The 27689-nt window shown below is 39.3% G+C and overlaps 1 protein-coding gene across 3 annotated transcripts in view; it reads left to right on the forward strand.

Annotated features, from left to right (window-relative positions):
- The window catches only part of hdac11 (histone deacetylase 11), a 43193-nt gene extending 15504 nt beyond the window's left edge, over window positions 1–27689 (forward strand). The window contains exons 9-11 of one of the 3 annotated variants that reach the window (XM_067504173.1): window positions 5348–5444; window positions 26452–26719; window positions 26829–27689. In XM_067504173.1, coding sequence (XP_067360274.1) covers window positions 5348–5444; window positions 26452–26675 — 321 coding nt within the window. In that variant the 3' untranslated portion in view covers window positions 26676–26719; window positions 26829–27689. Of the gene's footprint in view, window positions 1–5347; window positions 5445–6399; window positions 6579–7795; window positions 18750–26451 lie in introns of those variants that run through there. The other 2 variants (XM_067504171.1, XM_067504172.1) reach the window with 2 other exon arrangements.

A 27689-nucleotide genomic window follows, 5' to 3' on the forward strand; every position in this document is an offset into this window, starting at 1 on the left:
CTATATGCATCTGTGCCACTTATGGTCTATGGTCTATTTTTTTTAAATATCTAAATTAATTTAACTGTGATGAAAGTGATGACCGAAGTTGAAACATTATGTCTTGCACTAAAACAATAATAATAGCAAATTCAGAAATGCATAAAGTGGGAGTTACATAAATGCATGTCCTATCCCACTGCTTATCTGAAAAGTTCCTGACACACCCGTAACACTTTCAATCATGTGATCAACACTCAGCCAGTCAAAGAAATGCTTATCATAAGGTTCCTCGTACCAAAGTCTAGGAACCTCCCCTAAGGTAAAGGTATATGTGCATTGTGGTTTCCATTTCCACCGTGGCTTCAGTAGGTTTCCTGCAGTGGAAATGCAGGTAGAGGAACTAAGTTTAAAGGAAGGTTCTTGGTAGAACCCTGAAACGGATACAGTTTTAAAACTGTCCTATAGATGAGAATTAACAGTTGGGACGTCCCGATACACACTTTTCCCCAGGCTGAGTACAAGTACTTACATTTTAGAAGTGCTAAACTGTTTTGCTTCTAGAACAAGTTGTTGGGGAGTATTATTCTCATCAGTCTATTGCAGCAAATCCTGTGAGAAGGAAAATTCTTGCGTGTTCTTCTAGCAAAACAAATATGGCGTTTAACAGAGCAACTTTAAAACAAAAATAAGCAGCATTAGTCTTTGTCTGAATGCCAGGCCTATGGTGAAAGATTGTTCAAAGTTGAACTCAAATGCTCTCTGTGCTCTTTCAGTAAGTACCCAGTCATTTCCAGAGATGGCATTGTTGTGTCCATTAAAGTGGGACACATTCAGTGTGCAATTTGGCTCATCATAACTTGATACAAACAGCTTCCTGTAGTGTTTTTATCCTTCAAAGAACAACAACAACAAAAAAATACAGTATGTAATATATATATATATTTTAATGTACTTTATGTCATCCTGCTTTTACATATTTTGGAAATTAGGTCATTAGTGCACCAAGCTCACTCGCTCATTTTTTGGAGTTCTGATTATCAAATTATAGTTTGACTTTGTAGTTTTGACATCATGATGTCTATCCTACACCAATTAGCCATGAGGACTAAGGAAACCTTAATGATGTCTCAAGGTTCCCAAGGCCCATGGCGTAGGAACCTTGGGAACAAAAAATAGACCTTTTATTTTTTTACGTTGTGGCTATTGACAAAACCAGCAGATCAATACAGATACTGAGTAAATATTTCATGAAGCAGAACAAAAGGGGAAAAAAAAGTTTTTGAAAGCACGGAGGTATATGTAATAAATAAAATTAATGTAATTATTAAAAGTAATAATTAGTAGTAATTACAACCCTAAAAAATAACACTGACGTCAATCTTCTGAGACAAATTGACATTTTGGCCTAGTCAGCTGTGCTGTTCATTCCCCCAGTCAACAACAAATAGTAATCATCCATTTGAGGTTCTAAATACAAACATCCCCTATTACTGTATTGTACTTTTGTATACTAACTCATTTCTATGGTGTATTCTAAAAATCTGTCCACTTAATTTCCGTATAGAGTAGTGACAAAGAAAAGAAAATGTTTGAATAAATATATGGAGAAACATCACAGGTTACATACTTAATGACTTAATGATTGTAAAACATTATGGGAATAATATGGGATGCCCTTCAAGGACCAGATTTCAACCAAATTCATTAGCTCCGGAAAATTATAGACTGATGTGCTTTCCAACTGGTGATGAGTTGTGGAAAATCTCTATCAGTGACTAGTGAAACAATTGTGGATGCTTGTAGTAATGAATTGGTTATAATTAAGTTTTTTTCCCAACAAACATTAAGACGCAGATCCAATTGATGCAGGATATACTGGTTTACCATTATTAAAATTGATGGTTCCTATAAACATGTGCTTATGCATGTGTTGACAAACCAAATGCAAAATCACACCTGTGTGTCCGTGAGACTCTGAAAAGGGAGTCCCATGCACATGCACATCACTAATTTCCATCCGTCTAAGAAGAAATTAAAATGAGGAGTGCAGAATTACTTTCAATGTCTCCAAAAAAAATGTGGGGTTGTCCTCAAGGACAGATATTCAATTTGCCAAACATGTGGACACAGTGGCTGCAAGGAGGAAACACATTAAACACGTTTACCCATGTTGAAGAACACCACCTCTCATGCAGATCAAAACATGCATCCTATTATAAATTTAATCCCTAGTGAAAATGTGTACATTTTTAATCATCATTAATAAAATATACTTTCCAAATAATCCTGTTGACAAGAGAGAGAGAAACCTAAAGTTACAGAGAGAATTAGTCTGGCTGCGCTGTCAAGTACCAACAGTTAATTGCCAGCTGTTTTGATAATTATTTACAGTAGTTGAGAGCAGTGACAGGTGCAATTTTTACAAAACAAACCCCCCAAAAAAATCAATAACTTGAGAAAATAATCATCAGATTATTCCATAATAAAACTAATCATTTGTTGCAGTTCGCTGCAAAATAACTTAACTTTAACCAAGTAGAAAAGCAAAATCCCACATTGACATGCTAGCATGAGTTATAATTATCGAATGGTATAATGTTGTGTATATTAGTAAATGAAGTCTCAGGGTACATTTGTCTGCGTTTAAGTAGTTTTAGTCTTGAAATTTTAGATGCATTTACAGTAAATACATTAGAAACAGTTTTGTGATAATTCATCATTTTACAAAACATTTGCATGTCCCCACCACCAGTGTTAAAACCCTTCTGTTATCATTCCTTTAAGGGTTGTTAAGGGTAATAGATAATAATGGTACATCATGAAATTATGATGTTTATTACACCATGGAAATAGCACTTACAATCCAACAAGAAATGTTATTACCACTAGATTAAAATTGATGTTGAGAATGAATGACCATAAATACACTGTGCATAGTTGTTAATCATGAGCCACTTCCCAGCAGTATTATTAATACGTCATGCTGTAAAATTCGTTTTTGTGGGGAAGGGAATAGCTTGAATTCTGTCTCTTCATACCTTTGTGTTGACACTCAACAAGCATAAGCAAATGACTGCAGATCCGAAAATGAGTGGGACATCAACAGTGGGACATCAACACATCGTATCGCTTACAGCTTGATGATATCCACTGCCAATCGGTCATTAAGAAATGGCCATTAAGGGAGTGAGCAAGACCAATAGATAAAATGGAACATCTGCTGGGTTGAACTGTAGAGGTCCTGCAGGGAATACTTCCAGTGCCATCATCACAAAAGCCAACATCTAAAGTAGCCTTGCTGGCTGTTTCCAGCTTGGCCACTTTTTTGCCCTGCGGGCCAACTGGCATTGCTTGCCCTTTTTTTAATAACTGCTAGGCTCAGTGATATTTCATTTAATCTTTGCCTCAAATGTATGGTGGAACCACTCATTAAGAAACAACTTCTTTGTAAAGCATGTAACAATGCATTATAATGTACAGCCACTCAGGCAAGATGCTCACCCAACACCTAACAACCCCTCCTTGTCCCATACATCCAATGATACTAGGCTTGGTGCTGTGGCTATTCTTGATAGAAAGCAGCAAAGCACTGTTTCTGCCATGTGAAAGTTTTAAATATTATTCAGGCACCGGATTGTGAAAAATATTGTGTTGCTATTTTTTACATTTGATACTGTTGATCACACACTTTTGATCAAGTCTTCATTACGGATTCGCATGTGAGACCAAGCCACTTGTTGGTTTGTAGATTATCTTTCAAACAGTGTGGTTATTGCTTGCTGGTATTCATTGCTTATAGTTGGGGGCGTCTGTGGCGCCCCTAACTAGTTGTTGGTTCAATCCCCAGCTCCTCCAGTCACATGTCAAAGTGTCCTTGAGGAAGACACTGAACCCCAACTTAGTTGCTCCCGGTGAGTGTTGGCCAGCTGCATAGCAGCTTGTGAGTGTGAATGGGTGAATAAGAAGCAATGTACAGCGCTTTGAGTGCAAATAGGTAGAAAAGTGCTACATAAGTGCAGAACATTTACCATTTTCTGTTACAAGTATCTGGGCTTTATATTTGATCAGGAGCTTTCCACACATTGCTAACTCGGTCTACAAATCGAGAGTGAAACTCGCCTTTTATTGTCGTGACAAATCCTCCTTCTCCCTCAGAATGGGTAAATGTCTTTTATCGACAACCTTTTTACCTTTGCTCGATTGTTGAGGTGTACTATACAAGCTAAGTGGCCTTCTTTGAGCATACAAAGATATACTCACTGGATGATGCTGATTTATAAGGGTTTGGTTCCATTATATTTATGCTCTCTTCTACAAAGAACCAAAAGCCATTATGCTTTATGTTTGAGTTACATTTATCGACTCATTGTTCATTGTGTTGTGGACTGAAATGGGGAACCGAGCATTCAGTTCTGCTGCCCCTTCTGCCTGGAGTAATCTCCAAACTGGAACTAAAGATATCAAAACTCATTTCACTTGAAGCCTTCCGTTCTTTCACCAAACAACGAGAGTAAATGGTAAATGTTTTCTACCTATTGGCACTCAAAGCGCTTTACACTGCTTCTTATTCACCCATTCACACTCACAATCACACACACACCCCGATGGCCAACACTCACCGGGAGCAACTAAGTTGGGGTTCAGTGTCTTGCTCAAGGTCACTTCGACATGTGACCGGAGGAGCCAGGGATTGAACCAGCAACTGTGAGATTGGTGGACAACCGCTCTACCTTTCTGCGCCACAGTCGCCCCGACTGTGTCCATTGGAGAGTCCATTGGACAGTTCTTGTGTCTTTAAATTGTTACCTTGTCATCAACTACTGCACTTTGTAATGCTAAACTGTATGCAATACCTTATTTTAACTAATTGTTTGTAATGTGTATTTAAAATTGTATAAATGTATTATGACGTGTGCTGCTGACCTCTTGGCCAGGTCTCCCTAGTAAATGAAATCTTGATCTCATTTGGTTTTATCTGGTTATATAAAAGGTTAAATTAAAAAAAAAAAAAAAAAAAAAAGCAGACAGACACTTTGGGTGACAAATGGAAGGATGGAGAAAATTATAATTTTTTTTTTATTTAATGTCTACCACAACATGACAGGACAATTTATCTTTTATCGGGTGCTATAAGTCAGCCCAGTGTCAGATAGGAGGAATATTTGTGTGGAACTTGGGAGCATGGCACAGTTGAGTGATGTAGTAGCCTGTCAAAATACAAAGCTGCTTCTTATTAGACATAAACGAGGCATTATCAAGGGTAAAAAAAAAAAAAAAAAACTATAACTTGATTCAGTTTATCAAGTTTGGATAATATGTAAAGAAACAGTGAGCATCAAAATAAATGGAAGCTGTTCTGTTGCAGGGAAATGGACACGAGCGTGACTTCTTGGATGACAGGCGAGTATTCATAATGGATATGTATAATTGCCACATCTATCCTGGGGATGGATATGCCAAAAGTAAGTGAGCTCACCATGAATTTTTCTTTAGTAATCATTAATAACTTTAAACATGTTTTTACAGGTCATGTGTTACCATGTACTTGTTGTCATGTGATTCCTTCTAGTATCAAAATAAACTCTCCATTCTCCCTCATGCCTTGTTGGTGGTTGTGGGTGGAGTGGAGGAGGCTGCCTCCTCCACTTCCAGCCCCTCATTGCCATTTTAATCATGTGGTGCTGCAACTCACTCTGTTATCACTCAGTAGCTTTTACACAAACAAATCTGTGAGTACATCCAAGATGATCTAACAGGAATGACCATGTGAGCATGTGACCCGTTTTAACAATACTCTGGAGGAAATGTCAGCCCTTCCTTTAAATTCTCTTGATCCTTCAGCTGTCTTCCTCCGTGCAAGTATTTAAATTCATGACATTAATTGACATATAATTGTCTCTCCACTTGAGAAAGTGAAATAGTTCATTCTGGCTTGTTTAAGATAAAAATGACACATGACACATTTCCTGTACCTTCGAAGACCAAAGCTTCCAATTGTTGCTGCTTTTTTTACTTTTAAAGATTCATGAAAAACTAGCAGGACTAGACTTGAAATATAACCAAGAACTTTATTTTACATTGTTTTACATCTTTCTTTCCTGCTTTTGCAGCTTAAGTCTTTCCGGACTTTGAAACATAAAGGTCTCCTAATTAACCTTTCCCTTCATTTACATTATTGGAAATATAAATTAGAATTCATTACAGCTCTACTGCACTTTTGTATGTATTGGTATTCTGTAGAAAAACTCAGTGACTTTCTCCAACTATTGTCTTAAACCTCAGTCATCAGAAATACTTTCCTCTGCCCGTCTTGAAATACAACAGCCAATAGAAATCGATATTACTCTAAACAACTGCCACTGTTTTGTGATGTCTGTATGGTGTACATCTCAAATGGATGCCTGGGATCCATTTCAGGAGCCATAAAGCGGAAAGTAGAACTGGACTGGGGCACTGAAGACTCGGAGTACCTTCAGAAAGTAGAACTTCACTCTGAAGGGTCTCTGAATGAGAGCAGACCTGACATCATTGTCTACAATGCAGGGACAGACATCTTGGATGGGGACCCTCTTGGAGGACTCTCCATATCTCCACAGGTGTTGTTACCTACTGTGTATGAAATAATTCTCGCTTATCCTATAATCAACGTATGAACTAAGTCAGCAAAAACTGAATTTATTGCAGGACTGGATTAGACTGCGTTAGTTAGTAAAGTAGGAATCTGTAGTTACAATGCAGTTTGTTGTGAGTTATGGAAAAGTGGACAATTTGATCTACCCCAAGTTTGATTTCGCCCGTGGTTGCATGCTTGAGTGTGACGTTTGAGCTTCCATCTAATCGATGCCAGTAGGGCCCCTGTAGCATGGGACAACAGGAGAAACACCATGATCGTTCATTACTCTCCTTATGTAAATGCTCAGAGCGTTTAGTAGCTTATATACAGTAGCCACCTTGTGGACAGAGTGTGATCACCTGGACGCCTGAACAAGAGCAGGCCTTGACTAGGTTCACTGGGGATTTTGTTTTGAGATGGCTGAACCAGGCATTGTCATTAGTGTCCACGCACTACGTGAACCGTGTTTGGGGACAAAAAAGCCAGAGCATCAGCTGTTCTCTCCAAAGCAGAATTCTTAAAGCCTCATTTTGACCATGTTTATCTGCTCTGCTCTAATGGCAGAACACATTTCTAAATATAGAAGTGACAGCTGGATCAGATTAGGCTTCACAAAGCTGATTTATCTGGAAATTTAAAAGCATACTGTGCATTTTTATAATTGGTCCAAATGAGGATTTATTACTTCCTGTGTGCAGAGACTTTCTGCCAGTGATCCTTCAAATCCCCCAAAATAATTGGAGCAAATAAGGTGAATAAGCAGAAATGGTTAGTGGTACTGATGTGTGTTACTTTGTGATTTAGGCTGTTAAATGGCCTGAAGAATGCAGCCTTGATAACTGCTATTTAATTTTCTGGTTGAACATATGTTAGTAACATGGCAAATAAAGTTTAGAATCAGCCCTCGTGCTACAAATTGCTCCATAAAAATTGCGATTTTTGACACAAGCTGTTCATGCTCTTAATCTCTAGACAGGGATTTTTCTTTCCAGTCCCTTCTACTACATATGTGTCTCCCTGAGTGGCTTACTGCGCCATAGCGGAGCAGTGAGATATGGGAATCAGACCACTTCCAGATTTCTCCTCGGGCGAAGCAGGGAGTGCAGATAGAAACATTAGCCTGCAGCTTCACACACAAATTACTACTACGACCTAAAGTTGTGGAGAGACTGACAGTTTTTCCTTACTCTTATTTGCCAGGGCATTGTAAAGAGAGATGAGATTGTGTTCAGGGCTGCGAGGCGACGGGACATCCCCATACTCATGGTAACATCTGGAGGATACCAGAAGAAAACAGCCCGCATCATCGCAGACTCCATTCTCAACTTACACCAGCAGGGTTTGATTGGCGCAGAGGGTGTGGAGGGGGAGGGCTCGTCACCTCTGGTGACCAGTATGATGCTCCGCTCTGGATCTGCAGGACCAACATTCACTGCTGTGTGAGGGGATATGAATCCTGGGGGTTAACACTCGCGGGTGTGACCCTACAGCTGGGACTTTTAAAGGCACTAAGGCAACTTTACGTTGTGCAGTTTTTGTATGACAGCAGTGATGACGTGCTAACGTGATTGCTGTCATACAGGATTGGGTTCATTTGAAACCTATGACAGGGGAAAAGGGCAATGCTTGTTTGCACATATACTACAAAGGAAGTTCACAAGCTTTTTTTTTTTTATATTTTATGTATAAGTTGGCACTTGCTTAAAAGGAATAATCATTCAAAGTGAAAACTTACTGAAACAATAGCGCTCTCCTGAGGTGTTTAAATTTTAATTAATTGGAGAATAAAGGCTTTTATGTTTAATATATATTCAGGAAAGAGGTATTCTTTCATCTCAGGAAATGTAATAATGTCATCTGTGAAGAAAATGTTAATTGTACATGAAATAGAGGTTCTTACAGATACATGCAAAATATAATATCATGTAACCCAGTTAATGGTTATAGTTAAAGATCTAATCCAACGGTGATTTTTCGTTCTACACAAAATAACTACGATTCTTCACGAACACTAAGTTTGATTATTCCTTGTTTAAATTAGTTTTTTATCAGATAGTAATCATTCAGCCATTGATGGGTTTTTGTACCTAATGCACTTGTTCCTTTAAATCCACTGATAATCTACAGTTGATGTTTACAAAGAGCCTAATGTGATTTCAGTGTAGGTAAGTGTTTTGTCTCAAATGGTGAACAAAACTGAGCCCCTAAAACATGGCACTCTGAGCACTTTAACTAGTGTATGTTAAAAGCAGATCTAGCAACATTCCCTGACTCCTAAAAAAATGTGTCTTTGCCGTGATCCTATCCTCTAGAAATCAAAGTGGAACAACTGAAAAGTTGTCCCGGGCCTGTACAGTGGAGCTTTTTGGAGGCTTTTATTTCTAAATGGTTTTGCTGTAGTCAGGTATTTAGAGCTTCTTCAAAGGATGTTTACACGCTCGCTGTATGAAAGCCGACAAAATAGATCTATAGAAAACATTGGATCCATACGATTAATACAGCTGCTGGAACCATATCAAAACCTCATCAAACATGGACTGAATGCTTACTTTTGTACACTCATTGTTGTGTGGGTGTGTGGTGATAACTAAACCATTTTAAGTACGAAGGTCTTCTAAAACATTCTGTGCTGAAGTAACTAAAGACCTTGTACAGTATATGATATAATGATATTGACCCTTGACGCTGATGTTAAAGCTTCACAAGACATGTAAGTGGATCTAAACGAAACGCTGTTGACTCCCTTTAAGATCTTTATTGTAGAGTAAGAGACAGAGACACGGGTGTGATGTGCTCTGGTTAACTGTGGATGTTGCAATTATAGACATGGATAAAATTGTTAGTTGTCTTCCAAGAAAACCAAACTCATAATTTACTCTGAAAGAACTAACATTTTGAGTTGGCTTTTGATTTTGAAGTCAGTGGAATATTTTAAATCTTAAAAACAAAAAATACCTATAATATCAATAATAACAATAATACCTAAAATAATAATTATATTATGTTGTAAAACCTTCAGGGGCAATCACTGCAAAATAGCAATTTCTGGAGGTCTTGACCTTGCACCTGCCAACGGGTAGTTTGACCCATTGTTCATAAGCAACCTGCTCCAGCCATCTCCAGTCTATAGAAAAGGTTGGCTACACTGAGCGTTGACCCGAAATAATCTCGATAATATTTGCAGCTATAGTCATAGCAGTAGTTTTTCCATGGAAAGGCTCCTGCAGCTTTATCAGTGCCTGAGGAGCGTTTGGAAATTTTTATTTAGAGATTGTTTTTGGTTCATTAAAACTTGGGTCTAATCTTCATCTGGGTTGTCTGGGTTAAAATCCAGGTGAAGAAACACGAGTGTTGAGCTGCTCCGACTGGTAGTTTTTATCATTTAAATAAGTCAAGTTAAGTCTAATTATCAGCCACTCAGTCACTATGTTAAATGGAAACAAAACATTTCTTTCCAAACTGCCAAAAATGCACTTTCCAAAAGAAGTGGCTCAGATAATATGCATCCATTTACTAACGTCTCATTGCCTTAACAGTTGTTTCTCTCACCTCATAAAATTTGTCTTTGAGTACAATGGAATTTATCATTAAACCTGCCAAAAAAAAAACAAAAAAAAAAATTGATGAATCATAATTATCATTGAAATGATTTTTGTTTTTTACAAAGCTAAACCTGTGAATTGCTTCTACAGCAGCTACACATGTTCACTGAGAAGTACTAATGGCTCCTGAGCAGTAATACATGCATGGACAAAAAGATTATTCTATCCTGTGTTAGTAGTGATAATAAATAGAGATTTACATAAGACAAAACTGGTGAGCAAATTACAGTGCAAATGTGGGTAGTGCTTCCTCTTCTTGTAACAATGCCTCTGTTGTCACAATAGATTTGATTCTCTGTTTTTCTGACCGGACCTAGTAGCAGCTGACAGGTGCTGCTATAATGACTTTCTAATTTATTTTCCACCTTCATTGTTTTGCACTGCTCTTGCTTTACTGTTAAAGTTGTAAAAGTTAGGAGTTGGTCTACAGACTTCTGATCATTTACAGCATTAAAAGGCCTTTTTGTCAACATGATTAAAAGCCCTGTTTGGCTGCTTCTTGAGAAGCTGTTTGCACACATTCATAATGAAACCATGGGCCATATCGGTGTCAGTGCTAATGAGCTCGTGCCTTTGATCTGGTGTGCGGCCATCGAACGCGTCTGAAAGGTTTACTGGAGTCCATCTTTAATTACGACTCCTAATAATCACTTGTTGTACTCTGGCCTGTCCTTAATACCCGATGCGATCTCAGATTTCAGCTCATCAGCTCCTCTCTGTTCGCCAGCATTTTAGCCCATTTAGCTGATTGCATGTTGTGTGTAATGGAAATACTGAAGTCCTTAAATCGAGGCTTGTATATTTGTTCATGGTATGGTTTGACACTGCAAATGATTACTATGCATACATAGTAACACTGAAGGCCTGTTCTTTTTTTTCCGTCCTTGAATTGCTGTGACTGCTCATGCTTAATGTGTAGTACGTTTGGAAAACCACAGAGAATAGTGCTGATGCTGTTCATATTTTCTTTCCATAAGTTCCCATGGAACACTGCTCACCCCATGTGTTTGTTCCTAAAGCCCTGCCTCATGATGTAATGGCAGTCCCACACGTGTAACTCCGTGACTCACTAAGAAAACATTTAAGTAAAGCCCCTTCTGTCCTCAGCTTCACTGATGCATTCTACTGGTGCAGTTTCAAGTGGTTTCGTCACCTGTGGCTCGTACAATGTGTTGTTTATATGAGGGGAAATTTGTTTGACTGTGCACACGCAGACGTGTGCTCAGTTTGGTTTGATTGGACCTCCAACCATGGATGGATTACTGAGTGGGCCTACTGGGCAGAAGCCCATGTGCAGGAGCCTTTAATGTTTCTGCTCATGTTTCTTGTTTGAAAGAGCTCTGTTAAAAGACACAAAATGACGAAGAATACAGGGTGGGGGCCCAGGGGCTCAGAAAGGGGAAGCTCACTTTCCATTGCACAGGTCACATTATTTAATTGAGTGGACAGAGGCTGACGCTACTCTTTTACCACCCGCCATTAGATAGTGTCATGTGATAACTGCTTAGTATGGGAGCCTATCAGTCCCGCTGAAATGGCTAATTGCTCAGATGATTAAATGAATAAAAATCACTGGTGTCATATCATGATTGAAAACATTGTGTCCAGACAAGCATAAAAAATACTGTCCAACCCAGTCGCATCCTACAGTCCGGACGAGGAGGAATTTTTACAGCTACTGGTTTAATGCGGCCTGTATCAGGACACTTAACGCACACATTCATTTTCACGCCTCTGTCCAGTTTAAAGTCTGAGGTATTATTATGCTGGTTGTGTATCCCATAAACATGAACGCTGTGTCTCAGGAACGCCTTGAAGGAATTGCTTGTAAATTGTCAGATTTACAGGATGAACTGGTTAGACTTTGGTTTTCAGAGGTCAAAGGTGTCAAGGTCACAGTAAACTCACATTCACCCCATTCTTGGGAACATGATAGCTCAGGAACGCCTTAAACAATTAACCTCTTAATTTGGCACAGACATTTTTTGACCTGAGGGACTTGTGCAGTTTAGTGACTAAACTGCAACTTTACAACACACCTGCTTTGGATGTTATCACAACGTTCAATGGCCAACATCAACACTTTATCCAGTAGGTACCTGCTCCACATTCTAGTGGACTCAGTAGGTCTGGATCATGTAATATCATGCACCATAATGTTGCAAATGATGTAAGATCCTTTTGTTACACATATGCACAGACCAGCAGTAAGGGTTAAGGAAAGATTGTGGTGTGTGTTGCGATACTTACATTATGGAATATTGTTAAGACACAACAGACACAAACTGGTTAGATTATGGGCCAAAAGTAAAATGGTAGATGGTTGGGGAAAGATTGGGGGAGTCACTTAACATACACAAACACTGACTGAAGTAACCACATCAAAACAAAACACAAACTTGTGTCTCTTGTGTCAAAGCCTGACTTTTGTCACCCACCCACCAGCCCTGACCACCACCCCAGCAGCACTTTGGAAACTGTGACCCACCCCTCCTTATGAAACTCTGGCAGACTGACATACTTACCAAGGGCCCACACATCAGTAAGCAGTAGGTGACCTGAACTAGGGGCCGAGAATGATTAGTCGCCATTCAATGCCATGATTGAATTGTCTGTATAACCTGACTCGTTGCCAGAGGGATAAACCACAGCAAGATGGTAATTGTAGTTTAAGTGGAGTAAGCCTGGAGTCATTGCAGAGTGAAAAACAAATGATCTTATTTTGTTTTCATACTTGTTTTATGCACCAGATTTTTATGTTTGTTAATGACTAGTTATTTTACACTTAAACTTATTAAAGTTGTGGACTATAATGTGAGTCTGCTGAGCCAAAGTGGAAAATGTGTTACTTCTCTATAGTCAATGCTTAACTACTGTGGGCACAGTAATAACAGAGTCAGTGAGATCAGGCCCTGAGGAGGGGTCTACAGTAATCAGGCAATAGAACAAACACCTGTGTAGGTGGAAAATGGGTGAAAAGACTTTGGCTTTTCTGCATGTTTCTGTTGATTTCAACGGGCAAACTAGTCTTTGTGAACAAAGCAGAGCAGTATCAGAGTTCAGCTTTTGATTGAAAAAAAAAAAAAACATTCACACATAACAAGCAGCTGTGGTTAGTTCTTCTCCCAACACTCATATGTTTCTGTCAGTATTTGATTGTACATGTAATATTTTTCTCTTCAGCATTATAATGGTTATAATTGAAAGGTCCTGAACATACAGTACTATAGACACTCAGTGACTATGGGTGAGCATTAGTCAGTGGCTCCTGATTTAAACTTTGAACGCAACTATGATATATGACACTGAACCAAAGTTGTCTTTACATTGCATGTGGCTCATAATAATGTTATTAATTAGTAGCTCCAGAATGGGATCAAGGACTGCGAAGTTATCTTGCATTAATATACAGTGTCTGTGTTCTTAAACGTGTTTTCTATCTACAGACAGACAGACAGGGCCCAACATGGCAAACTAATTTCATGCACATGATGTACTGTGTTGTTGGATCAAGCAACCTGTGCAGGAAGCTTCATTAAACATGATGTCCTGGCCGTCTGCCTGCCTCTTAGAAGTCTTACCTCAGATGAACTGTTTAAGGGTTCGGCTGAACGGAGGCCATGACTGTCGAGTGCTTGTAAAGTCTTGCTGCTTCGACTCTTGGGAGCAAAAGTGAAAACAACTTTACAACAAGACGTTAATGAAAGCTCTGTTCTCCAGGTTCCACTTTCACAGAAGACTGTGATAGTGGGAGTTGCATTGTTTCTGGTGGAGTTAAAGCGGCAACAAGGAGTCTGTAAAAACAGTCGTGGTATCTTCTGTGACTGTGAAGGAGCTTTCTAAAGTTTGACCAAATAACCAGTAACCTTGGGCCATACTAATGAACTATACTATACTAAACATATTAGAACGTGACGCCAGCTCTGCCATAATCCTAACGTTGTCTCACATGTCTCTAAAGACGGTCTTTGTGTGTAATGGCAATTAGCAAATGTTTTCCTAATAATGCGCTTAACTTGGATTATAACCATGGCCACAGTACAGTTACCATGTTAATTTGCAACATAAAGTAAAAAAGTAAATCTATTGTTCCTTTCTGTTTAGTGTAACTCATGAATGTGGGTGCGTGTTTGTGGGCATTCATTGTTATTTTGTCATTGATGTTTATTGTAATAATATTTTCTATTGCTCATGACCAGGCCAGCAATTTAAAAAAAAACAAAAAACTGCTTGTCACGGACCAAAAGTGCCCATCCATAGTAAAAGTCATAAACACTGAACATTAGCATATTACCATGTCTATAAAAGCACGATACAATGTGAGAGAGACGTGGCTGCGGAAGAAGATCAGAAACTCTGTGTCTTTAGACCAACTGCTACCCATGTTTGTCTCATGGTCCATTTTCTGCCACAATAAAGAACGTCTGGTTCTTACTTCCTGCCGATGCTGTTGGTCCACTGTTTTTTTTTTCTGCAACCAGCGACTTGTACATTGAGGCAGTGCAGCACTGGATTTGAGACTGTTTTGTGTGTCAAGTCTTGACAGATGCTCAACACAACAATCATGTATGTGGATTTGATTGATCTTTGAAATTTTATTGTACAGAAGTCTACAAAATATACGTAGGGGAAACACCACGTCCTCACACAACACAGGAGTGCTATTAAGAGAAATGTCACTAACCTTAATGCTAAACATTTTAACGATTTTAAACACAACATCATCATTTTTCTTCACAGGTATATAGGTAATCAAACCTAGAATTAAAGGTGGTAACAATCATTTGTTTAGAAAAAAAAGGCATTGAAGAATTTTTTATGGAAGATTTTTCCATCAATTAATTTTTTATAGAAAACGTTAAATGTTCCTTATTTTTTAAATTACTTTTTAACACTTTTTTTGGAAACATAACTGTGGACATAAAAGGATAAAACAAGGAGCAAGCTACAGTGGAAATCTGATCTGACAGTCGTATTATAGTGTGTGCAGGTGTTTAAACTAAGTCAGCAATTACTGGCAAATTTTGCATAATGTAAGGTCTGGATTTGTGTGGGATCCAAGGCTGTATGGGAAATTTATTCACTGGTAAGCTATTTCAAAGCACTACTGTTTATGTCTATCCATCATCTGGACAATCACGATACCGTTGTCTTATTGTTTTCCAAGCCACATTGGCTGACCTTGCCACTCACAGAGAAAGCTGATATTTAAAGAAAACACCGAGTTGATGATGGAGATACTCCCTAGGCCTCATAAAACAAAATGCTCTTTTTCTGGCATGGGCACAAAATAACTACGTGCTTATTTAGCATGAACACAGTCGAATTTCAGGGTTTGTTGCCAGACTTTAACTACATGTTGGTAGACCATAGAACTTTAGCTCTGTGTTCAAGTTGAGTGTGTCGGAGCGAAGCTTGATGAAATTCAAAGCGACTCAGTCTCCATCAGTCACTTAAAAGTACTCGGGCCCTGTCACCAACCGACCCGCCTCAGTACCACACGAAGAACTGTTGAAGTGTGTTGATAGTTGGCACTTCTGTTTCAGTGGAGGGAGACTACAGCATGCAGCCTGACTTATAATGGGAAGCTGGATCTTTGTCGCTGACAGTTTTACCAGAGGAGGTGAAGAACTATTAGTTACACTACTAGAACTACTAGTTATCAATTTACATTCATTTACATTCAAGTTCATTGGTGACTCTAAATGACCTGCAGGTGTGAATGGTTGGTCCTGAGACAGACTGGACCCCACCTATCACACAATGACTGCTGGGACAGGGTCCAGCCCCCCCATAATGGATGGATGGATGCTGTTGTTCAAGTTTGGAAACAAATGTACTTCAAACTGTAAGAAACCCACACGGAGACAGTGGTGAAACAGCTGACAGGTGCCCAAACAACATCCAGTCACTGCACCATGGAAAGATATTTAAAAGCGTATAAGCGTCCGCAGTCTAAGTTAATCAAATCAAGTTGACATCTTTAAAAGTTGACTTTTTAGCCTAAAATTCTCTGAACCCTCTTTGAGTTCAGTGGAGGGATAGTAAGAAAAAGAAGGGACTTTGTACAACAAACAAAACAACGCTGTGGGATTAAACTTACAGTGTATTATTTTCACATATACTTCATAATGATTTTTTGCACAGATGAAGGACTGTGGATTTTGTTTTTACTGTACTGTAATTTTACTGTAAGCACATTTATTGATATCAATACATGGCAAATTTGAAAGGCTTCTAGATCATGGTAATAAAAAAAAATAAAAAAAGCATTCCCTACTGTAAGCACAAACGTTTGTATCACTTTTAGAATAAAGAATAAAGAATTAAAAAAGCCACATAATCAGCATAGTTTTATAAAATGTCTCACCAGCTTGTACAAATGTCTTTTGATCAGAATGATTTAATCTTCATTCAATTTGTACTTTGGAGTTTGGGGTTAAGTTTGCATTACTTTACATACGTACCGTCGCCCTTGACATACACCGATCATATAGAAAACCACCACCATATTTAACTTTAAACCCCCTTTGCTTATAAAGCCTTCCAGTATGACTACTGACCTCAATAATAAACAGAGAGTAGCAGTATCACCTTTCTTACAGTTCCAACTTGGAAATGAAAAAAATTGCAAAACATTGCAAAAGAAGAATTCAGCCACTGTATTTGATGGAAGTAAATTGCACAGGTGGTCATAAAGTTATGCCCGAGTGGTGTACAAAATTTTTAAAATAACAAATTATTTCTGAACCTTTGTAGTAGCTAACTGTGCATTAAATATTGTGTATGTTTATTCTTTTTGGCATTTCAAAATAAGAGGACACACACTTTTGCACCCAGCTGCATTCAAATAGGTATTATACATGAGCACTCGCGAGCTGGCAGTGCTGGTGTCCTTGACAAAAATGCAATAAGATGCGACTCCTCCAGCATATAACAAGCCTGATTCAGACCCACAATGGGAAGAACTGGATACGGAGTTAATAGTATTTGTTCCAAGCATGAGATCAGTGAGAGGTATGTGACAGACTAGTTCGTCCTTTTATAATTCTTACTGTGCATAATGTGTCTGACAGCAAAAACGTCCCCAAATCTCGACAAATCTTGTTTTCCATATTACATCCCTCTCCTCCACACTGTTAGTGTTTTGTCATTTTAATGTCTGTGCCTAGTGATAGTGAGATATTTGCGGTGAACGAAGCTCCAGCGGGGACTTTCTCTCTTTGTTTCCCTTCACTTGAGCGAATGCCTCACAGTGGAATTTGTTTACAACCTAATGTATGATAGATTATTCAAGCTTTCCCCTGGAATGCAGTGGGAATATTAAGGTGTTTTACTCACCTTGTCAGATTCATTTTGTAGGGAGGCTGCCTACACACTGCTGGGTATCATTTTAAATTTCACTCCCAATGGCTTTGAATATAATCGGAGTGACCTTTTAAGACATTTGGTGGCTAATGTCTTGAAATTAGAGCACAGGGAGCATCAGCTGGTGGTGTAAGAACGTACATTTTAGTTGTGCACCCCTAAAGATGCTGGTCCTCCCACCTTATGATGCCTTGCTTTGTACCAAGAATCCAAATATCCTGCAGCAGTCGTCCAAAAAGTCTGTAACCACAGTATTTCCATGCATAGCTCCGTTTCCTTTCCAAAGCGCAGCATCATTGCTGGGTATTCCTATAGTAGCTGTTCTACAGTAATGACTTCAGAAGCCACAACAGCCACAATTGTAGTGGAGGCTTAATGCACGTACAGTAAACACTGTTTGATAACCTTTTCAATTCTGATATAGAGTTAAATTGAAAATGCTGACATCATTCATAGGGTACAAAGTGTTTCTCAGGGACCTTGAGATAAACTTATTTAGATAAACTAAATATTGTGAAATCAAAACCTTCAACCTTCAGTTGCTCCATTATTGTCCTGTGTATGGTGCAAAGGTTTGGAAATACCAAATATGAATAATCCACAGATGTTCTCATACAGAACCCTCAAACCATGTGTTTCCAACCATGCTTCTCAAATTGCAGATAATGGAATCTAAGGACAATATATAAAATAGATGTCAGGAGGGAGGGTCATTGTAATCTTAAAGGAAACTTTAAAATTAGAGCCAGAACAAATATGGAAAGCAGATGTGTTTCAGTCACAGCAGTAAATATATGGGAAAAAAAAAAAACTTGAAGATGGATTAAAAATGTATAAAACACTTACTGTTTTTAAAGATGTAAAAATAAAGTGCAGGAATTAGATCCACAGTAACGTGTTTGTGTTTGGGGACATCAAATTGTTTAGTGAAATGCTCTTTTCCTGCTTGTTTACTCCTTTGACAACTTTTAATTATTTTCAGAGTCATGAAGAGAAACATAATGAATATAAAGTTGTCATTTACCCAGGTGCTGTAAAAGGGGTAGAATCTAAAGCTCATATCTAAAAGGAATAGGTTGAAGATAAGAGGATCTTAATCATCACTTTATAGCATCGACTGTACATGTTTTCTCCATTTTATATCTATTTAGGACCCAAAATTAAAAACTCGGGAATGATTTTCATTGAATTGTTTTCATGTTGTCATTGTGCATTATTGCTATTACATTTACAACACAACAAACAACAACTGCAAATATATGTAGGTAACCATGAAGAGAAACAGAGAAAAAGTAAAAAAGAGGCAGCACGAGGGTGGAATGATTAGTGCTGCAGGCTCATAGCTAGAAGGTCTCTGGTTCAAATCCCCTGCTGATGTGGCCTTTCTGTGAGGAGTTTGCATGTTCTAACTGTTCTCGCTTGGGTTTCCGTTTTAGATTAGACTGACTCTAAATTGGGAGTTTGAATGGTTTTCTGTCTGTGTATGTCTCTTTGTGTTGGCCCTAAGACAGACTGGAGACCTGTCACGGATGGACCCCACCTATCACCCTATGACAGATGGGATAGAACCCAGACCAGTATAAGTGGTTACAGATAATGGATGGATGGAAGTGAAAATAAGTGTAGAAAGGCGCATATGTCCCTCGTGGTGGAGTCCACACACTTGTTGTCAGTAACTGCATCTTGATTCATGATGCTGGCAGCAGTGTGACTCAGACTGTCCTGCTGTTTGACTTGCTCTATCGTTCCCAACCTACAGGTGGTTATGCATTACACATTAACCTGTCATGCTCCCCTCTAACCAGCAGGTGGCCTCACAAAGAGGGTAGAAATTGAGTGCTGGGGTGAAACAAGCTCACAAATAAATCTTTGTTTCCTGCTCCTTTTCCTCAGAAAGCGACAATGGCACAGTCAGGACGTATGAATGATTGATTACATCACCACTACACAGCAATAAAGCCTCCTCATTTCTGTTAACTGTTGACCCCCATTTGTTCACTGTGATCATTAAGCTTAGATTCTTGGAAAGGGTTGTTAGTAGGTTTGTGTTTCTCTGCACAAACACACACGGGAAGTGAAACACAGGACACTGCCGCTCTCAACATGAACAGCTAGTCTGAGAGATGGATGTGCCAGCCGAAGACGATTTTAAAAAGAGGGATACATGAAGTTTACATGAAACATGTTTGGAGTTAAGCTCCTTGCTCAAGGGCACACAGGGCTCTTTGTTATATTTGTCCTTGTTCGGTGCAAAAATGTATGTAATGAATCCGAGTTAACCAATTTAAGGGGAGACCCTTTTAGTGTGGACAAGCAAAGCTTTTGAGGAGCAGTGTCAGGAAAGTAGCAAAAAGAGTGAAGTTTGTGCAGAGTGGGACTTTGGAACATACCCACTAAAAGGACTAACTGAGATACTGAAGCTGCGTCGGGGGAGACGATATTTCTACCAGGGATATATTAAAAGCTACTCTTGAAGGGCTCCCTCAAATCTGTTTCAGTGCTCATGTGAGCACCTGAGTCTTGCAAGAATGTTGTAAGTGATGTGTTACAGCTGTGCTGAAGGATTATTTGATCCACGTCAAAGTATAAGGACATTATTAACTACTACACAACTAACTAAACTAAGAATTGTTTTTTTTACTCGACCCAAGGAAAGACTGACACATAAGATGGAGTGAATAGTACTTGATGTAAATCAATAAGTGGGTGAGAAGGCGGGAATCAGTGATGCTGGCCGGAAAAGGAAAGGCCATCACAGGAAACAGGGAAGCAGTAGGACAAAGTGTTTGAGAATATTCAGCCTGTTTTTCGTTTCCGAGGCGTTAAAAAGCGACGCTTTGTCAAGGCCGTCTGCGTTACACGCTGCGAAGACGGTGCCCATTTGCAAGGCGAGACCCAGGTTCCACTGTAGTGCGAGATGTTGTTGGCTTGGTTGATGGTTGTTTCATGGTCAACCTCTTTTGCCAGGGCTCCCCCAGATGACATCATCTGAACTCCTAATTTGAAAAACTCCTCAGGGTGATTTTTCTCAGCTACAAGTGGAGAACCATTTAAATCTAGGGAAGTTTGAAAGCATTAATGTACACTTACACCCTAAACTAAAGCCATGGAATGCAAATTGAAAATTGGAGAAGATGCTTTTTAAGTAGCAAGTCCTCACTTTCTGGAATCCCCCACTGTTGATCCAAACCCAAAAAACTTTAGGAAGGCAGAAAGAACTAGTGGGGGAAACTAAAGCAAAGGTCTGGGTCACATACAAGTCAGGTTGGTGTATAGGTAGGTGGGTTAAACTTAACAGGAACCTTCATACAAACAAATAGACGGGTTTAAGACTCAACTAAGGGAATGACAGAAGAAGACAATCTGGCAGAGAGACGAAACAAGAGCAGGGTTAATATAGATAGAGCAACAGGTGAAATTGATTTGGCTGCTGAACTGAAGACAGCAGGTAGATAGGAGGGAAATCTACAGGAAGTGCGAAGGCTTCAAGGGGTGTGTGTGTGTGTGTGTGTGTCAAAGATGAAACAGTAGAATGAAATAGCGCAGGGTCAGGTGGTGATTGTGGTATAAACCTTCCTGCCACAAAACATCCTACTGTAGCAGCCCACAAGATTGGCTCCCATCGCTGGTTATAATTACAGAGTGATGTCTGTGGAGGCAGGGGTGCTCGGTGGATGTAAAACTTTCATTTATCTTTATTGGAGTTTAGCTTTCTATGGTTTCAATAAAGTCTCGTCACTGCATGATGTCTCTGTGGCTGCTCACATTTACCTATGGGAGACAGCAAGCAGCAGCAGAATCTGTCCGCACAGGAAGAAGTTAAGTTTCAAAGAACACAATACATTGTTCTTTTAAAAATATGTACTATGAAACTACAGCGTGGTGGGAGACAAAGCGAGCCTCCCATTAGAGTCCAGTTCATAGCATGAAGTGATCAGCTATATTCAAACATTATTTGATCCCTCAGTGATTATTGGCGCTGGTGCACAGCGAGTAGCCTTATTTCCAAGCCTTTAAATTAGGGAATATTTAGTGCTGCTCTTTTGAATGTCCCGTACTTTTCTTTCTCTTTCAGTTTAAGTTTGTTGTCTTACAAGTCACTGATTCACAAAAAATGTCTTTATTGCTTGAGAGCACGTCAACCTCTTCTTGATGTGGTTGGCTGCTGGCTTACTGCTGGAAACCAGGCTGGTCTGCAGTGGACATTTTTCTGTGTGGACATCATTGCATGTTTTCCCTGTTCTTGCATCACTCACATGGAGAATATTCCAGCAGGAAGACACAGACATGAATAAAGACCGAGAGGCCGCGACAGGAGGGAGACATCTTTCTAAAATGTATAGGCTGATGCTGCCATGTCCAGTGAGGTTGGGAAGCTGGGTCTGGTGAGGTGGCTGTTATTTCTAAATTTCTATAGCTCAGATGAAACCAGATGAAACCAGGCTGTGTGAGCGGCGGATATGAACATTCAGCAAGTGAAATCATTATGGAACGATTTAACTCTTAATTCAAGAGCATATTTTTCAATTTGATAGCATAATTTAATGATTTCCTCACACCCAAAATGTTCCTGCTCGTAGTCCAATTTTACTCTGCTCACACTCCAAAGCGTCTGTGTTCTCTCAGATTACCTGTGCTCCACCTCAAACCCTCCTCCTGGCACTCTGGTGCTGCTGCCCGCTTACGAAACTCGTGCTCTTCGATCTCTGCGCTCGCATTCTGATTTTTTTTTGTGGACAAACTGTGGCAACACTATCAAAACTCCCCAACCAATAGGATTCATGATGCATTGACCAATCACGTAACGGGGGGGGGGGGGGGGGCAGAACGTCTGTGTGGTACTTGGGTTTAGCATTAGCATTATCCTGTGTATCTAAAATGAGTGAACATAGAGGAGAATCTCAAGACTGCTGTTTTACATTCCCAGAGTTGTACAACCTGCTATGAAGGAGTAAAAACATAAATCATTCACAGGTTAATGCTAAACCTACAACCGTACTCACATTGTCGTCGCTGTTCTGCCCGCTCCCCATTACGTGATATGTAAAACATTAAATTTGAAAAGATGAGCAATTAATATTATATTGGTGAAAAAATCTTTTGCACCTAGCTGTGGATTAAGAAGCCTAGTTTAGGTAAAGACGATTTGAACCACATGCATAATGTTTTTATTATCTTCCTGTTGCTGTGTGTGTTGCTGATGATGGACATTAAATAAATCCAACATAAAATAGGCAACACATGGTTGATTATGGGTAAGTTAAACTATGCATTCTCACCCATAGAAAGAACTCTGGGAAGGTGAATGTGGGTGTGCTCAAGGCAGGAGGAGGCTGCCAGAGAGGAGGCTTTGGAGCTGCAGGACCACACAGAGCTCCAGACTCAAACTTTCATTTTTCAATCTACCAACAGCCACAAAGACATGGTCCACTGCCTGGATCCAAACAGAAAGACGATCAATCAAACGTCTGACTTATCCTGCCAAGACACACCGCAGTCTTTCAATGTCCAGAGAAAGTGATGATTTTGTGTCTATGCTGAGAAAATGTTATCTGTTGATCTGTTTTGTCTGACAGAATCCCCTTCCGCTTTTCTTGGATGATTCAGCATTCAACATTTATTTTCCTTCACGCATAGTTGAATGAATATTGTCTCCAAAAAGCACAGAGAAGCGTTTCGACCTCTAATACCAAGGTTTATGTAATCTGATACACGTGATGATTTTATACCCTAAAAGTAAAGACTCTGTTGAGACCAGCTGTCTTTGGCTGTAGTAAGCTGCTCTTCAGGAAACCACTCAGACTTTGCTCTTAGGAATGGTCCAACACTGCGGGGACAGTTGTTGAATGGCTGATTTACTGTGAAGTAGTGCAAAAGAGAAGCCCAATGCAAAATCCACAAATAAAGATTCCAGGCAAAGCAGGGAGAAACTGTTAGACTGCATTAGGTAGAAGACCAGATTCACACATTTGACGGACTTCCAAAGGACCCCTAACTTCAAAGACAGTGGATAGTGACAATCTGGATGGACATTGGGCCACGTTTTGAGGTAAAACAACCTATTTAATCTGTGACGTGTGACTAGTACTGCCTAACGAGTAGTTCAAAAAATTACCAATTTCAATAATGATATTATATTTACTCCCTCCAAACAACTTTAAAATCCAATATTTCATAATGACCATCGTTGTGCTTGCACACTTTACAGTGAGCAGTAGTACATTCAACAGCTGGACATATTCCCATTACTTTGATTTTATCGGGATGAAACATGATGATAAGAACATTACTGTAACATGGTAGTGGTAAGATTCTTTCTCAAAATAAAAACAGAAACACCACCACAATGGAAGCTTGGGGAGATGCAACCCAGCAAAGAGAAGGCCTCTGCAGCCATGACGGATAGCTGTAGCCCTCTGATAGCCAAAAAAAGAAAAATGTAATGAGTAATAAGCAATATGTTAGTTATATTACAGTATAGTGTTAGACAATACATTAGTAGTCACATCCACTAATTTACTTATTTACTTATTTTTTGGCTTGAAAGTAACACACACACACACACAGACACACTGCAAAAGAGCTCTATAACTTAGAAAAGTATGCTTAAATATAGTCTACATTTCTATAAAAAATCTTAAAACTAGCATAAAAAATCTAACCACTAAAAGACCTTAGAGGGCTTTTTAAACTAGAAAAAAGGAACAACAATGGGAACCAAGTCATTTAAAATCAATGGACTAGTCTCTTAATTGAGCAAAAGGTGTTTCTTAATGTAAAATTAATGAGGAAAAAGTTTCTGTTTAAAGCTTTCAAATTTATATTTTTAGATATAATGAACAGTATATTGTTAACAATGTCTTTATTAAATGATCAGTGTAAGAAATGGCAAATCATTTATTCTCATTATGTCATTTATTTAATAGATTATACTATATTTAAGTCCAAAAAGTCAAAACAAATAGTTGGGGGGAGGTAAAGAACCCTGTCTTTAAGGCCAATCTTCCTGGTTGCAACTGATAAAAAAATGTAAAGGCACAAAATAATGTACATAATAATAAAGGGGTGTCCACGGACCACAGGGTCAGTGGTTCAATCCCCGGCCCTGGCTATATGTCAAAGTGTCTCTGGGCAAGACACTGAACCCCTAACAACAGTCACCATTCCCCTCCCCAGCAGTGGTGGTCCAAGCCTGGTAGAAATTGGGGAAAATCGACATGCGGACACTGATCCGCTGTGGTGACCCTGAACTCACAGGATAAGCCAAAAGGAAATTCATTCATTTCAGCCTCAGGTTTGGTCAGTTCTTCTTGTGTTAAAGGTTAGCCTGTATTTACCACCCTGTCACTCTGACATGGGGCACCTGCTATGCCAATCAGATTTTGGTTTTGGTTGTGGCCAGTGCCACAGATTGGCACCTTTCTGGCTCCACCCCTAGATAAGTTTTCTTTAAATTAGATTTTATTTCTAATGCCCAACACCCCTGACAAGATGTTTGTCTTTAAAAGAAATTAGAAACAATTTCTCTTTGCTTGCGGTTCCTTTTTTGCAGTGCAGGACTTAATGAAACGCAGGAGTTTTCAACTGATTGTGAACCGGGAATTGCTATTGTAATTTTGAATAGTGAAACGTCTTAGCTGCTGGTCAGTAAACTAATATCTGTGTCACTGGGGGCTACGGCTTTCTAGTGTGTTTTAGCTATTTAGAGACAGACATGAAACCAAGACCCAAGAAAAATTACCCAGCATGGCTTACAAACCATTGGTAACATGGACAAGAAATCCATATTCCATTTACTTTGTTATTTTGGCTTTCAAAATGTTAACAATCAGAATATCTCATTTTACTTCAGTTTGGTTCGGAACGAAAACAAAAGAAGTCACATTTGTGACCTGGTGATAACATATAAGGGTTTAAAGAAAAATCCCACGCATCTGTGCTTTGAGGTGATACAGGGGTAAAAGTATAAAATGGGGTTGGTCCCTCAAGCATCACCGTCAGATATTTTGTCTTGTGGACATATCTGAACACTTCCAAAAAGTAGTGAATGGGAAACAGAATGTTAGCAGGGGAGATTTACAATAGACACAAAGGGGAGGGTGTCTGGAGACTCAGAGGTTGATTATCTGACCCATTAGAAGCATTCCTCTGGGAAATTGGCTGCTCTCGCTGTGTAGACGGCAAAGAAGTCATGTCTGAGCCCTCATTTGATGGTCCTGCTGACTTTTATTCACCCGCCCCAGACTAAGCTGTCATGGAAGTGGAAACCACTATGAACAAGTGGAGAAACCGCCGTCCACATCCAAGCTGCCACAGTCAATTAAGAGCAAAGAATTGGGAGAACAAAAGGTCTTTCATAACGAAGCAGAGTTTGTTAAGTCTTCTGAAATCTCTGTGTGTTCCAAACACTGCATGGAGGTGTAGAGAAACTTGCTTGCTGTGGAATTACAATGTCTTTATTAGGCAAATGTATTTAAGATGTATGTATGATTTTACATATTGAGGAGAAAAACTAGAGCTTTTGCTCAATTTAATTGCAGAATCTGTGGTTGGGACATTATCATTATATTAGACTTTGGAGGAAAGTTGAGTTTGTTTCGTATCCATGTACCGTAATCTTCCACTGTTTATTGTGATTTATGGGCATTTACCTTCAAACACTTACAGTAACTGAGTGATAAGAGATTGGGTTCAAAAGCTCTACTGTACAAGGCAGACATTTCTATCAGTCCTATATTCTAAGTGCTTTAATTTTCTGCATTTCAACATATCGGCATAAAATATCTTCATTAAATTATGGAATTATGTAGTAAAAAATTGCCATTACTGCTTCTGTCTGCAATCCTTGTGAGATACTGTTTGATGTTTTGGATGTAATTCTTTCAGTTCATGTTTTTCTATTCAGCGATGTTACATCAAGGAATCGGCCAAAAATCCAGATGGTGCCGACTGCTATCTCATCCATACTCCTGCTGCTGCTGCTGCTGCTGCTGCTGCTGCTGCTGTTGATGATTCATTACATCTATATTAGAAATTCTCGGCAGGACAAAATGCAAAATAAATCTGAGCAAGATGGCACTGTGACAAATCCAAGCTACACACCATCGTGACTTATAATAAACTGGAACAGAGATCGATGCTGACCCCTTTAATTGTATACTAATATGCTATGATTAAATATTAGGATCAACTTTAGACAGTATTTCAAGTCTTCTCTTTCAAACATCCATGCAGAGCAATTTTTACCTTTTGCCCTTTTTCAGTTCATAAGGGTTGGAGGTTCGCGCCCCCGCCCTTCCTGACCACATGTCGAAGTGTCCCTGGGCAAGACACTGAAGCCCCAACAGCCCATCCACATCCCACGCCTTGCATCGCTGATCTCAAGCCCAGTAGAAATTGCGGAGGGTTACGTCAGGAAGGGCATCCGGTGCACAAACTCTGCCAAATCAACATCCGAACAAAAGTGATCCGCTGTGGCAACGCTGAACCCACAGGACAAGCCAAAAGGACAAAGAAAGAAAGAAAAGCCCTCATCAGTACATTATGACCACTGACAGTTGGAGTGAATAACATTGAGTATTTCGTTACTGAAACATGTGGAAGTGGCTGGGACATGTTGGGCAACGAGTTAACATTTTGTCCCTGAAGTTGATGTGTTTAGAGCATAAAACGTGGGCAAATGTAAGGATTTGAGCAACTTTGATGAGAGGCCAAATTGTGTTGTTAGACAACTCGGTTAGAGTAACTGTTCATAATCTGCAGTGTTCAGGATCTACAGAAATTGGTCTAAAAAAGGAAAACCAAGAAATTGCCACAGGGTCATGGGTGGCAAAGGCTCACTGATTCATGTGGGGATCGAAGGCCGGCATATGTTGTCTGACCCATAACTAAAAAACTGCTTTGAACAGACAGGTGTCAGAACACACAGAGCATAGGATTTAGACAAAAGATAGACAAAAGGGCCCTACATATTGGACGGGTGGTCATAATGTTATGGCTGTTCTGTATACATTACATATACTGATGATGATAAGGAGAAACATGTATTTTTATGTATATGATTTTTTTTTACTTAGAATTTTAAACTCCTTATGTAACAATTTCCAATAAAACAAAAAACTCCA

This window comes from Channa argus, chromosome 5 (genome assembly GCF_033026475.1).
Source record: "Channa argus isolate prfri chromosome 5, Channa argus male v1.0, whole genome shotgun sequence".
Lineage (NCBI taxonomy): Eukaryota > Metazoa > Chordata > Actinopteri > Anabantiformes > Channidae > Channa > Channa argus.